Raw genomic sequence first — 13503 nt, 5'->3', positions numbered from 1 at the left:
TCCCCCCAGCCCCTAATTAAAGATATGTCTTCTGTTATCATTTCATTGAACGGTAAAAACAATCCTCTCTCCCTGATCATGAATTCAGGGAAGCAAATGAATAAGAGTTCTTTCACTTCTTGCCATGATGAAATTGACAACGATCTTACCAAGCGGTGACAAGTCAGCGCAGTAAATTACCACTTGGCAAAATGGTTGTGAACAGATGAACACATAAAGCTGCCTTCTACCGAATCAGATCCTTGCTCCATCAAAGTCAGTATTGTCTACTCAGACTGGCAGCAGCACTCCAGGGTCTCAGGCAGAGATCTTTCACACCACCTGCTGCCAGACCCTTTAATCGGGGATGCTGAGGACTGAACCTGGAGATGCCACCACGGCCCCTCACCAGTCATTTCCTCACATTATTTATTTATGTACAGCATTGATATTCTGCCTTTCTGCCCAGTCAGGGTCATTGCATTATGAAGGAGGCAGCTGATACACCAGCCTTCTGAACACAAGTGCTTTTAATACCATTCAGAAAAGCAGCGCTTGATATGCAATGACGTTAAAAATGTAAATGTTATGGTTTGTCTGGATTCCTTTGTAAAATGACTCACGTTTACAGTATTTGCCATCTTCTTGATAGTCAGGAAGGCATTTGCATTTTAGCTGGGTTTTATCAGCACTGGCGACGGTGCACCTGGAGTTTTCTGGGCACTGTAAGGCCTGGCATTCAGGTATTGCTGGAATTAAAGAGGCCAAGTAGTTACACAGCGGCATAAATTGCTTCAATAGACTGTTCAGGAGTCTAAACAGTTTTGTGCTAGCTTCCTTTGAGAGGCCGTTAGTTTTGAAAAGTCTGGGGGAGTCTTCATTTAATTCCTTTATATCCCACTCGAAGCCGTTTGAATCATTCTCCTCTCTTCCATTCCATCCTCACAACAACCCTGTGAGGTAGGCTGGGCTGAGAGTGTGTGACTGGCCGAAGGTCACCCACCGAGCATCCATTGTGGCAGAGTAGAGATTTGAACCTGGGTCTCCTGGATTTTAGTCTAACCACTGCACCACACAGGCTCCCTATATGGAGTACAGTAAAAGTAGTGGGCCTCAAGTACCAGCAGTGGAAAGAGGACCACAGAAATAGGAATGCTAAGACTTCAGTGGAGGCAAGAAGTAGGAACAGCTCCATGTACAGCAATGACTGGAAGAATTGTGTGTTTAACAGTACATTCTACTGCAAGAGGAAGTTCTGCAACAGTCTAAGGTGGCACACAGGTTCACAATGGGAAAGACAGCAAGAAGTCTAACCCAGCTGATTCTACAGCTCAGGACAAATCCACAGTCTGTAACCTAGTCATCTGGACGGGTTCATCCTGCCTGCCTCACCATAACACTAGTAGTTTGTTAGCTTGAGTTGCTCCAGCAGCTACAAAGAAGGTATTACATAGGCCCAGGAGTCAAAACATTTTACTTACGTTGGTCACAGCGAGGGCCATTATATCCATATAAACATGTGCATTTTCCATCTCCATTTATTCCACTGTTGCATATTCCATGAATGCACTGGCATGCTATGAACAGAAATGAAGTAAACTATTATAGATATCTTCATTACATCCTATGGAAGATTTCATGACAGAAGGTATCCGAATGCAAGTATGACTCTCTGAACTTTCGCGAGAAAGCCATGGCTTAATCTATGTGAGTCCTGGCTGGCAGGGACGTGCGCAGGGTCTTTTCATCTCATTTTTGCATTTCAGTTTCAATAAACTTGAGTCAGATTCATTAATGAACAAGATTAACGATATCAGTTCATTTATTACATTTCGTTTTCATTTCAATGAGAACATATTCTCAGATAGGATTTTTTCCCCATTCAATGAGCTTCCTTGACAAATTTCTAACAGGCAGGAAAAGAGGTCCATGATTTATAGGCAATTAAATTCTAGCTTGTAGAGCATGCATGGGAAGCAGCAACAACATTGGTATGTGAGTTTTTTATCTCACCCCAGGACATTCAAGCCTGTGTGTGTGTGTGTGTGTTTTTAAACAGAACCTGATTGTGCACTCAAAGGGAGATAAATCCTGCTCTATTTTCTTTATCTCACTGAATGTGGCAGAGTTTAGCTTTTTTCTCCTTGCTTGAACAACTTCCAGTGTTGGAGCTTGGGTGGGAAAAAATGCTCCAATCAACGGAGTAAGGTGTGGGAAGGGGTTTAATCTCTCCTTGCTCATGCTGTCTGGTAGCAAAACTCAGATCTCTTTTCCTATTTTCCTTAACATTTATGAGAGGTTGCTTCTCCCTACTGAGCCAAATTCCAGCTGGATTCATTTTGGTGAAATAGCTTATTTGCCTTTTTATGAAAATAAAAACAACCAAGAGAAATCATACATCTGATCCTCACTGATCTCTCAAGAAGGTATTCCTCAGAACCTTCCTCAGTACAGATTTCTCACACATCTTGCCAGCCTTGGTCCTTTCTTTGGGACAGGGGGGACATTTGCCCTACCCCCTGTTATTCAGTAGCATGCCTGCCTGCCTGTCTGCAGAGAGTACAAACAAAACATTCATCTCTCTCTTCCCCTTTCTTGTTCTCTTCTGTGCTACCTGACGGGTGGTGGAACTGCTACTTCCATTTGCTCCCCCATTCAGCTGTACCCACCTTCAAAGAATACAATCAAAATATTTACCTGTAACAGCCCAGAAGAAACATTAACAGAACACAGAATAGGAAACAAAGAACCCACTTTTCCACACGGGTTTTTTGCCTTTAGCCTTTGCTTCGATTTTTTTTGTTTTCCTCTTGGTTTTTTTCCGGATTCTTTTGGGAACACTTTTATCCCAATCTTTTTTTTTTTAGAAGCCAATTTTGAATCTATTTTTTCCTCGTGCATAATGTTTCTTTTGGTTTTATTTGTCCTGCATATTCCCACTCACCTCCAACCCATTTTTTATTATTGGACTTTTATCATCGTCCAAACACTCCTCCCCCCACCTTCCTTTCTCCCTTTTCTGGTTTTGTTTTGATCTTTTTTTTTAGTCATCAATTTCATATCACTATATCAACCCACCACGGTAATAATAGATGCAGCTGGTTCTCTGAACTCCCAGCTTTCATTTTAAAAAAAGTAAGTTTGTACCCCTTCCATTGTGAAGACATGTCCTTTTCCTTTTATCTCAGCAAGGGAAGGGGCTAGAGAATGAAAGGTGGGAATTCAGAGAATCTGCTGCATCTATTATTACAACAGTAGGTCAATACATTGATCTGAAATTAATGATTTAAAAAAATGTTAAAGCTCAGGGGAGGAGAGGTCTCCACTTGTGGTACCAGAAAAAGCAGCACAAATAGAAAAGAACGTAGGTGCTGCTGGCTCCATCCCAACAGAGATCAGTTTGCCCTGCCAGTGCCAGCCTTTGCCTCCTGGCTCTGGATCAGCCCAGGCAGGGCTCTCAGGTTTGGAGGGGGGGCGCTTAGGTATGGGTGATGGAGCTGCTCCCCTTGGAGGTTTCCCCATGTGTTAATTTTCAATATTTTAAAAAATGTAGCCCTTTAATTGATCTATCAATATAAGCATGCTCAAAAGATGAAAAGGAGGTGCTGTGATGTTACTGGTGATGCCACCAATTACAGCATCCTCACTTGAAAATCCTGATTATTTAATGTACACGCAGAACAAAATAAACCCACTCCACAATGGTAAAAGTTCAAAGGGAGGGTAGATGTGCAGAAGAACCATGCCCACGCGGATTCCAATGCCTGGGTATTGACTGCTAAGAAAATCAGGAATGAGTGTGCAGAAAAGCCTACAGAAAGCACTTCTGAAGCCACCGAGAAGGTACAACGGTTGGCAAGACACTGAGATAACGTCTATTGACATCATTTACAGGGGTAACGTGCGACCTCTTTTGATTGGAAAACACCCCGTCGCTCAGTCGGTCTGCAGAGTCACTCTCTCCTTCACTGCATTTCCCCCTGTCACTTCAAACAAATGTCAAAAGCAGATAGATACAATGAACATTTCTGAAGATTTTCAGAGACTACCAATTGTTGTAAGATTTTAGTAATTGGATGCAAAATATTAACTATTTCTTTTCAAATAGGGGATTGGCTCATATTTTCATTAAGAGGGAAATGAGTGTATTTTTTCTTGAGTTAATTTCCAAGTGCAGAATCCTCCCCCAGCTTGACTACAGTTTGCTTATGATATGTAGGTTGTGTAAAAGCCCAGACAGCTGCTAAACACATCACTGCTCAAACATTTCTTAAAGTTATTGTAGCAAGCACATGCTAGGCTTATGGGAAGAACTTGCAGCTGGAACCAGAAAGAAGCGCCAAGACTTGCAGCTAGATGGTCATGTGAATACACCAGTAATCGTATATTTTTAAATAGGTGTGTCAACAAGGGTCACCATCAATATAAGTGATAGCTGCTTGTCCAAGACAACTCAGCTGGTGAGAGCTTTATCTAAGTCTCCAAAGCTGAATGCTTTACACCTTGGATTACACTAGTTTATGTCTCTCCCCCCCCCCCCGCCCGTTCACTAAATAATTCAGCTATACTGCATGGGAAACATCTGTAGGAAATGTCCTCAATACAATCTCAGCAAGATAGCACCTGATAACCAATATCCTGATTACTGTCGTTTCCCTCTATACTTAGCACAGAAGATATCTGCAGGAAACATCCTTATATCCTAGGGATTTGAGAATGGTTATTGCATAGGACTGCACTGGCTTAATTCCTGGAAAACCTTCCCATGTCAAATATACTCAACCACACAATCACAGTGGCCTTGTGAAGACTAAGGCTGTTAACAGACAACGTTTACTTCTGGCTGCCTCTTGCGGGCTGGATATCTGGGTCAGTAAACGTGAGGTAAGGCCACAGAAGACATGGGTGTGGAGGATATACATTTGCTTTAAGGCAATGTAGAACACTACTATCTGAACCTGACTTGTCAAAAAAGTTGGTTAACATTGGTTTCTGTGGTTGGTCATTTGGGATAATAACCTTTTATTTCACTCAAGATTTGGGCATGAATTAGTTGAAAAGTCATTGATGCCTATGATGCTAGCATATGACCATATAAGAACAGAGGGATTGCCATCATTCACAGGCACATGGACCAGTTGATGGGCCCAAGGACTAGTAAGGGTATCAGGTACTTGCACACATATTTGTTCCATTCTCTCTGGCAGCTCCAACTTTCACACATAGTAAGCTTTAGGTGAGCCCAAACTCATCAGATCTCAGAAGCTAAGCAGGGTTAGCCCTGGGTAGTACTTGAATTGGAGACCACCAAAGAAGACCAGAGTTGCTATGCAGAGGCAGGTAATAGCAAACCGCCTCTGAACATCTCTTGCCTTGAAAATACCAGCAGGGGTAGCATAAGTTAGTTGATGGCACTTCACACAACACAAGGTCCTAAAGCATGAGTTGAATTTGTATTCACCTCAGTTCTTTAGGGTATTATTTAATGAGTATAGCAAAATCCTTGCTGTCCTGATAATTGTATTTGCCATTCCAGTCCTCTCCCAAAGTAATTTTTCCAGAGTCACCCCTAGTGATAGGACAACAAACGATAGTTCAAGTATTCCTTGTTTAAGCATATGGACAGTGGCTTGTCAAGATAAAAACCTTTTTATTACATTGTACAAACAAGATGACATCTACACCTAAATCCAACAACAATATGTAATGTGTACTGTATTGTGTGTACTGCTGAAACCTCATGCACACAACAGTGATTAGCACTGATTCACTAGCACAAACAACAGCACTAGATGTACTGTAATATGAACCATCAATAATTACTTGTACAATGTCTTGCACAACTGGAAATGCAAATTGGGATATAGTAAGTACAAGCTGCCAACATGGTCTTTTTAGTATGCTTCTGCTTGCTCAAGGGCTGTAGCATATTCAGAAATCATCTGTTGGATCCAACTGTTCCTTGTAAGAAATATGTGACAGTTTTGTCTGAATAAGACCAACAGGTATGCTTTGGATGGTTGTAAAATGACTTTTACACAATGTTACACATTATTGTCTATGCAATCTATTGGGTGCTCCTACATCATTCAATTATATCATTGCATTCATATTTTTTAAAGAGAATATTGCATTATTTTTAAAGAGAATATATATACCTGAACTACAGAAATGTCCAAAAACATTGTCTTTATCACATTTTTCACAGGCAGCTCCAGCAAATCCATTCTGCAAAAAATCCACACTGTTTAAACATAAGGGCAATAATGGAGAGATAACGGTTGAAACCAAGGACTGACTAGCCTCAAAATATACCTAGGCAACAGTTCTGTTTCCCCATTCACCAGTGTTATACTGATTCTCTATTAGAAAAATTACACAATTAGCAGTTTCAAAAACAGCTAAATGGAGCATTGATTTTATATGTGAAAAATGAAACAAATAATACAATACAAAGCACCTTACATATGCTAGCTCACCTTCATGCATTCTGGATTTTGTTTTAATGGCTTAAGCGGAAAGGTGCATTTCTGACAAATGGGGTTTAATATGCACACAGGTACATTGATATGGGAACACAAACTGAAATTTAGAATAAAAAAGAATTGGATAACATCAGACATAAGTAGTGCAATCCTAAGAAGAGTCATTCCAGTCTAAGCCCATTGAAATCGACGAGCTTAGACTAGAGTAACTCTTTTTCGGATTGCATTGATGAGAATAAAAGAAACTAGGGGGGGGGCAGCATTTTTTACAATAAGGACGTAAGGTGAATGATATGTGGCACTGGACAGCAGAGGAAACACCTCTCACAGACAGAAAAAAAGATGTTCAAAAAGAAATTAAGATTTTTAAAGCTTGGATTGTAAGGTGTGGCTCTATGATTCCTATGAAACCTCATTCTAAGTGTTGCTTGATTTCTGTGGCTCTTTCCAGTTGTGCAAATGCAATACTCCTTTGAAGAAAGATAAACACATACCTGGCAGGTACAGATTCCATTCCCAGTAATGCCCTGAGAGCAGTGGCCTCTGTTATTGCAGGGGGATGCTGCACCACCCGGACATTCTACAAGTGAGCAATCAACAACGCTACGTTTTATGGTAGTATCTTCTCCAACAGGCACCTTAAAAGGTGGATATGTATAAAAACCAAGGTTTCCAGCGAACCGAAATAGTGTTGGCTTTTCAGTTTTTCTTACTTAGCCAGACAGTATTCTTCCATACTTTCCCCCAAGCCATTATTTTTTTTAAAAGCTTTGAAACTAAGGCTTATAAAAATACTATTATGTTCACTTGCAGTAACAGCACAGCTTCCACAAAAAGGCTTTCTGCTAGTTGCAACATACTTCCCCAATAATGTACCAAAGGAAAAACACTAAGGGATATCCCTGTTAACCAAGGTAGACTAAAGAACAGCAGGGACTGCACTTCATATCCCTGCTGTTCTTTAGTCTCCACAAAAAAGCTGGCAACCCTACCAAACAAGAACTTGAGCTGGACCAATGGGTATTCCCTGCTGCTATTGCCTGGGGTGAAGAAATCCCTGTTGGCTGAGCTCAAATACTTGAACAGTAGAATGCCCTACCGTTTCCCCACAACCCCATTAATTTTAGGACAAAAAAATTGGAACAACAACTTGCAAAGAAGTTGCTTTTAGGTCAAAAATTATGTCTATTTTTGACAAATTCTTAGGTAGGGCTGTAAGCTCCCTGGTACCATTCCAGTTAAAACTGTGCTTTGGGGCTGTGTGATAAGTGATTTTTTTGGGGAAAGCAGCCATTTGCAAACTGCTGACAACTTCATTCCATTTCCTGGTTGTTTCTTGTTTTCACTGTCCTTCAGGCTTGCATTATTATATTGTTCTACAATTGTATCTTGGCAGGCAAAGCATTTCCTCTTGATCTTCACATGTCAGAACATTCTGGAGTTTATTATTCACTATGACACCAAAAATGGTATACTAGCACAAAAGCTAAGTCATGTAACTGCTTTGAGGGCATATTGTCCACTGGTGGTACATTTTTGTTTTTAGATTAAATTGAATTTAGATATGGAAGAAGTGGTCATGCACCCAGATTCCAACTTAGCATGCCACATTCTTTTGTAATGTTAGCAATGGAATACTAAATTGGTCTCTAGATTAGGGATACCAGGTCTGCCAGTGGGGGGCGGGATCTCCCACTCCCACCCTTTGCCCCCTGCCACCCCTCACCTGGCCAGTGTGTGTGTGTGTGTGTGTGTGGAAAGATGGGGGAACAGGCCTTCTGGGTGTGCTCCCAGGGCGGTGTGACGACATCACTCCCAGAAGACAACAACAAAGGTGAGTTCTGTTTCCCCCCTCCCACTGGGAGGGTAAGGGAATTTAGCAACCCTACTCTAGATGCATAGCAGAACTCAGATAATTGCTATAGCATGCTCAGATTTAGTCCAGATGTAGTTGTCCAGGCTGAATGGAACATAAGCCCTCAAGGTGAATGTAATTAGGCCTTAACCACATCCTCCGACATTTCATATAGGAAAATAGGGACTGCTTGATCTGTTTGTGTCTTCTCATAGCTGTCGGTCCTGCCAGCTGTCTGCTGCCACTTCCCACTGTTAAAACGCACATAGTTAAAAGGAAAAAAAAATCATCCCCACAGATGTATTGTGGGGAAAATAATAACACTAACTTGTTCACTGCTCTGGGTGGGGCACTAATCTATCTAGAAGAGCAGTATATATGCACTGTTGTTGTTGTTGTTGTTGCTAACATTCAATTTATATACCACCCCTTTGAACAACTTAATATCTACTCAGAACGGTTTACAAAGTATGTTATTAACAATAATGCTGATGTGAATATTTCTGGTAATCATGCAAGAAGCTCTCTACAAAAAGTTCTCTTTGGAAATATAGGACATTAGCAAGACAGTTCCAATCAGTTTGTTTCCCCAGTGCTTCTGATAGTGCTGATGTATATTACTAAACAAGACAGTATGGATTACATGTGCAAACTTTGGAAAATAAAAAGGGCACAACTCCTTCCATGGGGAGAACCCCTGCATGCTACAAGGAAACGCTCTTACCTAGGCAATCAGACCCCCAATATCCTGGGCAGCATTGAGGCTGTTGATACTCCTTCATACATGTATGCTGACATCCCAGAAGAGAGAGAACTGAGACCCCCCTGATTTGACCACTATACCTGGAAGAAAAATGTTTAGCCTCTGTTAAAATTCTAAAGAGCTTTATATGAAATATTCTGTTCCTTCAAACATCCTTAAAGCAAGATGAACTGTAAGGCTATGTATAGATGCACATAAAAGAGACATTTGTTTCAGGTGGGTACCTGTGATGGTCTGGTTGTCTACGGTGGAGCAGCAAGATTCAAGTCTAGTACCAGTAGCATCATAAGTACAAACAGGATTTTCAGATGAGACTTTCAGACTGACAAGACTTTTGGAAGCCAAAGCTCCCATCGTCAGATATCTGAGGAAGGGAGCTTTGACTCTCGAGAGCTTATACCCTGTGTGGCTGGACTCAAATCTTGCTCTAAAAGAAAGGCACAGTGCTGCAAACATGCCGAATTCTCTTTATAGCTCATTTCAGCTGTTATGTTTAGGGCTGCCAGATCTGAGTTGTGAAACTCCTGGAGATTTTGAGGGTAGAGCCTGGGCAGGTTGTGGTTTAGGAGAGAGGGAACTCAGCAGGGTATAATGCCAGGGTCCACCCTGCAAATGAGCCATTTTCTCCAGGGGAACTGATCTCTGATCTGGAGAGCGGTTGTAATTCTGGGAGATCTCCAGCCACTACCTGGAGGCTGGAAACCTTACTTTACGTTAATGATCATGTATACAAGAAGCCTGGGCTATAAATCCCCAGATCAGTTTCTCTAGAGTAAATGGCAGGTTTGGGTGTGGGGTGTGTGTGTGTGTGTGTGGGGGGGGTCTCTATTAGCATATACCCCTCTGAGGTCCCTCCCTGCCCCCCCTCAAATCTTCAGAAATTTCCCAAACCACAAGTTGGCACCCTAGTATTACTATCAATAGATATGGCTGTCCTGTGTCCTATACTTCAGCATGCTTGGAGAACTTTCACCCCTTGGCTTCCGTAGTTCAGCTTGTAAAGCTTTGCATCTGTTGAGCCTTGGCTGCGGCCTCGTCTCTCTATCTCTGAGCATGCAATATTGACTCCTGCAGTACAGCTTGCGTTGAACGAGACCTAAAAATCTAGTCAAGAGATATGAATCTTTTTCAAAAAGGTTGGTTGTGTAAGACAGCTAAAGGAAAAAACTTTACTGCTGACTAATGGAAACAAACCTTCAAGAATCCTGGGAATTGTAGACACAGAGACTTATTCTGACTGCAACTGTTATTACAATTGACAGAACAAGATAGAAGGGTTCAAGAAGGAAGGCCAAGGCACCTGCACAAACGGCCAGGGCCTGGCCTGTGATTTGCCAAGAATCCCGCTGAAACCAAGAAAACGAACTCTGCGAACAGAGTAACAGTGCTAAGTGCCATTGAAGAGTTTATCAGGAAGAAGTAACTTAAAGGCTGAGGAAAACTGTAGCAGCTGCTGACAGAATTCTGACAAGTGCAGTTTAAGGTAGGGTTGCCACTGCCCAAGCAGCACCAGGAGCACTTGGGGGCAGGGACTGGTAAAATGGCCCAGGACTGATATCTAGGGTTGCCAGGTCCAAGTCTGGACATTCCTGGAGATTTTGGGTGTGGGGCTTGGAAAGGGTGGGGTTGGGAAGTACCAGCGGGGGACTAGCAACCCTACTGATATCACATGATGTGGCGATGCCAATTCTCGGTTTCTAGTAGAGTTGCCAACTTGTGGTTGGGGAATTCCTGAAGATTTGGGAGCAGTGCCTGGGGATGGCAGAGTTTGGGGAGGGGCGGTGGCTTGGCAGGGATGTGGTGCCATAGAGCAGAGCCCATCCTCCAAAGCTGGCATTTCCCCTAAAGGAGCTGGTCTCTGAAGTCTAGAGATCAGTCCTAATGACAGAACTCCAGGTCACCAGGAGGTTGTCAGCTTTATGTGAGAGGGGGCATGAGGGCACATCTTCTTTTCTGTGTTTGTCCTATACGGCTATGTAATGGCTGCATATACTAGCAGTGACTACTTATTTATTTACTTCATTTATATCCCATCTATCTTCCCAAAAAATCATATGTGGAGAACAGTTCTGATCCAAGACAATTCATCTAGCACAGAGCGTTGGGCTAGGATCTGGGAGGTCCCCGTTCTGCAATGCAAGCTCGCTTGGTGGCCTTGGGCCAGTCACACTCTCTCAGTCTAACCTACCTCACAAGCTTGCTGTAAGGTTAAAATGGAGAAGAATGATGTGAGCCGCTTCGGGTCCCCATTGAGGAGAAAGGGGGTATAAATGAAGTAAATCAAAAAATAAATTTTGTTTTTATTTAGACGGTTGAATTAAACAGGCAGGGTCTTAAAGAAACTCAATTAATTTTTTTCCTTTGGAGTTGGAAATTACAAACGAAGCTGTTTTCTGATGCAGCTGGCATTCAAAATTAACGGTTATTGAACAGTTCTTTTAAAGCAGAAACTCTCCAAAGTAATTAACAATAGTAATACCTGCAGTCTTGCGTCCCAGAGCCATTGGTAATTCTGGTAAAACCTTCAGGACACTGAATTTCAAAATTCAGAGAACAAGGACGGCATTGGGTTTTAGTGGTAATGAAGGTCTTCTTATTACATTTATTCTTCCCCTAGGAGGAAAAAGCAATTTGTGGTATATCAAAATGTTCAATTTGTTGCTTTTTGGAATTAGCACTGTTTCTCTGGGCACCCTTGTAATGCAAGAAATCCAGTGCTTTTTCTTCTCCAAAGAAAACTAATTGTGAAGTCTCTCTGGACTGCTGAACAGGGAGAGCCATTATGGTGTAGTGGTTAGAGTAACTGACTATGATCTGGAAGAAACAGATTTGAGTCTGCACTCTGCCTTGGAAGATTGCTGGGTGACTTGGGACCGCTTACCCATTCTCAGCCTAACCTACCCCACAAGGTTATTGTGGGGATAAAATAGAGAAAAGGAAAATGATGTAAGCAATACTGATTCTCCATTGGGGAGAAAGGTGGGGTATGTATGTATGTATGTATGTATGTATGTATGTATGTATGTATGTATGTATGTATGTATGTATGTATGTATGTATATCTCCAGTCAATATCCTCCAGCTTCATTTAGGCTGCTATCCTATATGTGCTCATCTGGAAGTAAATATTAACAGTATTTTATTAGAATTTACTGTCCTTGCAATGACTAAAGTTGTTTTCTGCAGTGCATGTCTTAAGTTTCTCAAGTATTTTTGTCAATACTAAATAAGAAATAGTTCATTGAAATACAGGTCAAACCTACAGGTACATTTTACTTGCTCACAGGCTGGTATGTAGAGTCTGTATGCACACTCTCATATACTCACATATGTAAAAATACTATTTCTAGATACTAATGCAAGCCTTTGCTATCATCATACATCGAGCATAAAATGCCTCATCTTACTTACCTGCTCTGTGGCTTTCATCACACTAAGCGCATTTGCAATCAAAGAAGACACAAGGAATATAACGGCCAACTGGTTCTTCTTCATGATGAGAAATGGTTGGAGTATTTTTTTTCCTTTGAAATGATTCAGTCATGCATTTTAAAATACAGCAACAAGTTTGCAAACTTGTGCTAGGTTAAGCTTATCCACATTAGGATGTAAGGCTGGAATCTTTAAAAATGAACCCTTGGCTCCCCTCCTTTCTTTTGCTGAAACAAGTGAAGGACAGAGAGTTTGTGAAACTTGCTCTTAGGCAGGAGAACTGCCCAAATGCATAGACTTGTTGAAAATGCTTACAGCCAACAATTAACACTTCCCAGTCTGGCATCCTGCCAGACTCAAGAAAAAACTGACAAGAGGCAGCTCCAGGAAAACAGAATGTAAATTGGAACAGGGCGTCAGCCTACCCAACCAACCAGAGTAACAACAATCAATTCCCTACAGTGTCCTAAAGTGCAGCTCTCATGTATAATTTATAAAGTGTCAATTGCATACATAATCATCATACAGTTATCAGTCTTTCTGCAAAATTCATATCAATAATTACTGACCCAACAACGCTCCTAAGAATATTCAATAAATATGGTAGATGTAATAAATAAGTCAATAAATGTACAATCTTACATTCATTAAACACAATCAATAATTACATATTCCAGCCACAGTGCAAATACAATTAATCTATTTTTAGAGATATCCAGTCTAATGATTCCCAAGAGTGAAAACTAATTGTCTTTCTGTTCTTTTTGTTCTTAGTCCAGGTTGGACCATCACAAGAAGAGGGGTCACAGGGCCCTCCCAGCCCGCTGAAAAGCTAGCAATTTAACTCGTTTTGTGATATAAAACTTTATCAAGGACGTGAATTGTGATAATAAACCAAAACCCAAATCTGTAAAAATGAAAACCTCTGTCACCGAATATCATGTCAATGTCTCCTTATTGTCTAACCCTGAGTCCACCAAGCATATGGT

The 13503-nt window shown here is 41.4% G+C and overlaps 1 protein-coding gene across 1 annotated transcript in view; it reads right to left on the bottom strand.

Annotated features, from left to right (window-relative positions):
- STAB2 (stabilin 2) overlaps positions 1–12763 on the bottom strand; it is a 119567-nt gene extending 106804 nt beyond the window's left edge. Inside the window, exons 1-7 of the mRNA XM_054988859.1 lie at positions 12494–12763; positions 11562–11695; positions 9044–9162; positions 6959–7044; positions 6138–6207; positions 1461–1556; positions 603–728 (exon numbers count right to left, since the gene is read on the bottom strand). Coding sequence (XP_054844834.1) covers positions 603–728; positions 1461–1556; positions 6138–6207; positions 6959–7044; positions 9044–9162; positions 11562–11695; positions 12494–12577 — 715 coding nt within the window. The 5' untranslated portion in view covers positions 12578–12763. The remainder of the gene's footprint in view (positions 1–602; positions 729–1460; positions 1557–6137; positions 6208–6958; positions 7045–9043; positions 9163–11561; positions 11696–12493) is intronic.
- Between the last annotated feature and the right edge of the window lie 740 nt (positions 12764–13503).

This window comes from Eublepharis macularius, chromosome 9 (genome assembly GCF_028583425.1).
Source record: "Eublepharis macularius isolate TG4126 chromosome 9, MPM_Emac_v1.0, whole genome shotgun sequence".
Taxonomy (NCBI): domain Eukaryota; kingdom Metazoa; phylum Chordata; class Lepidosauria; order Squamata; family Eublepharidae; genus Eublepharis; species Eublepharis macularius.
The sequence above is the reverse complement of the archived record's forward strand: the minus strand, read 5'-3'. Positions and strand labels throughout refer to the sequence as shown.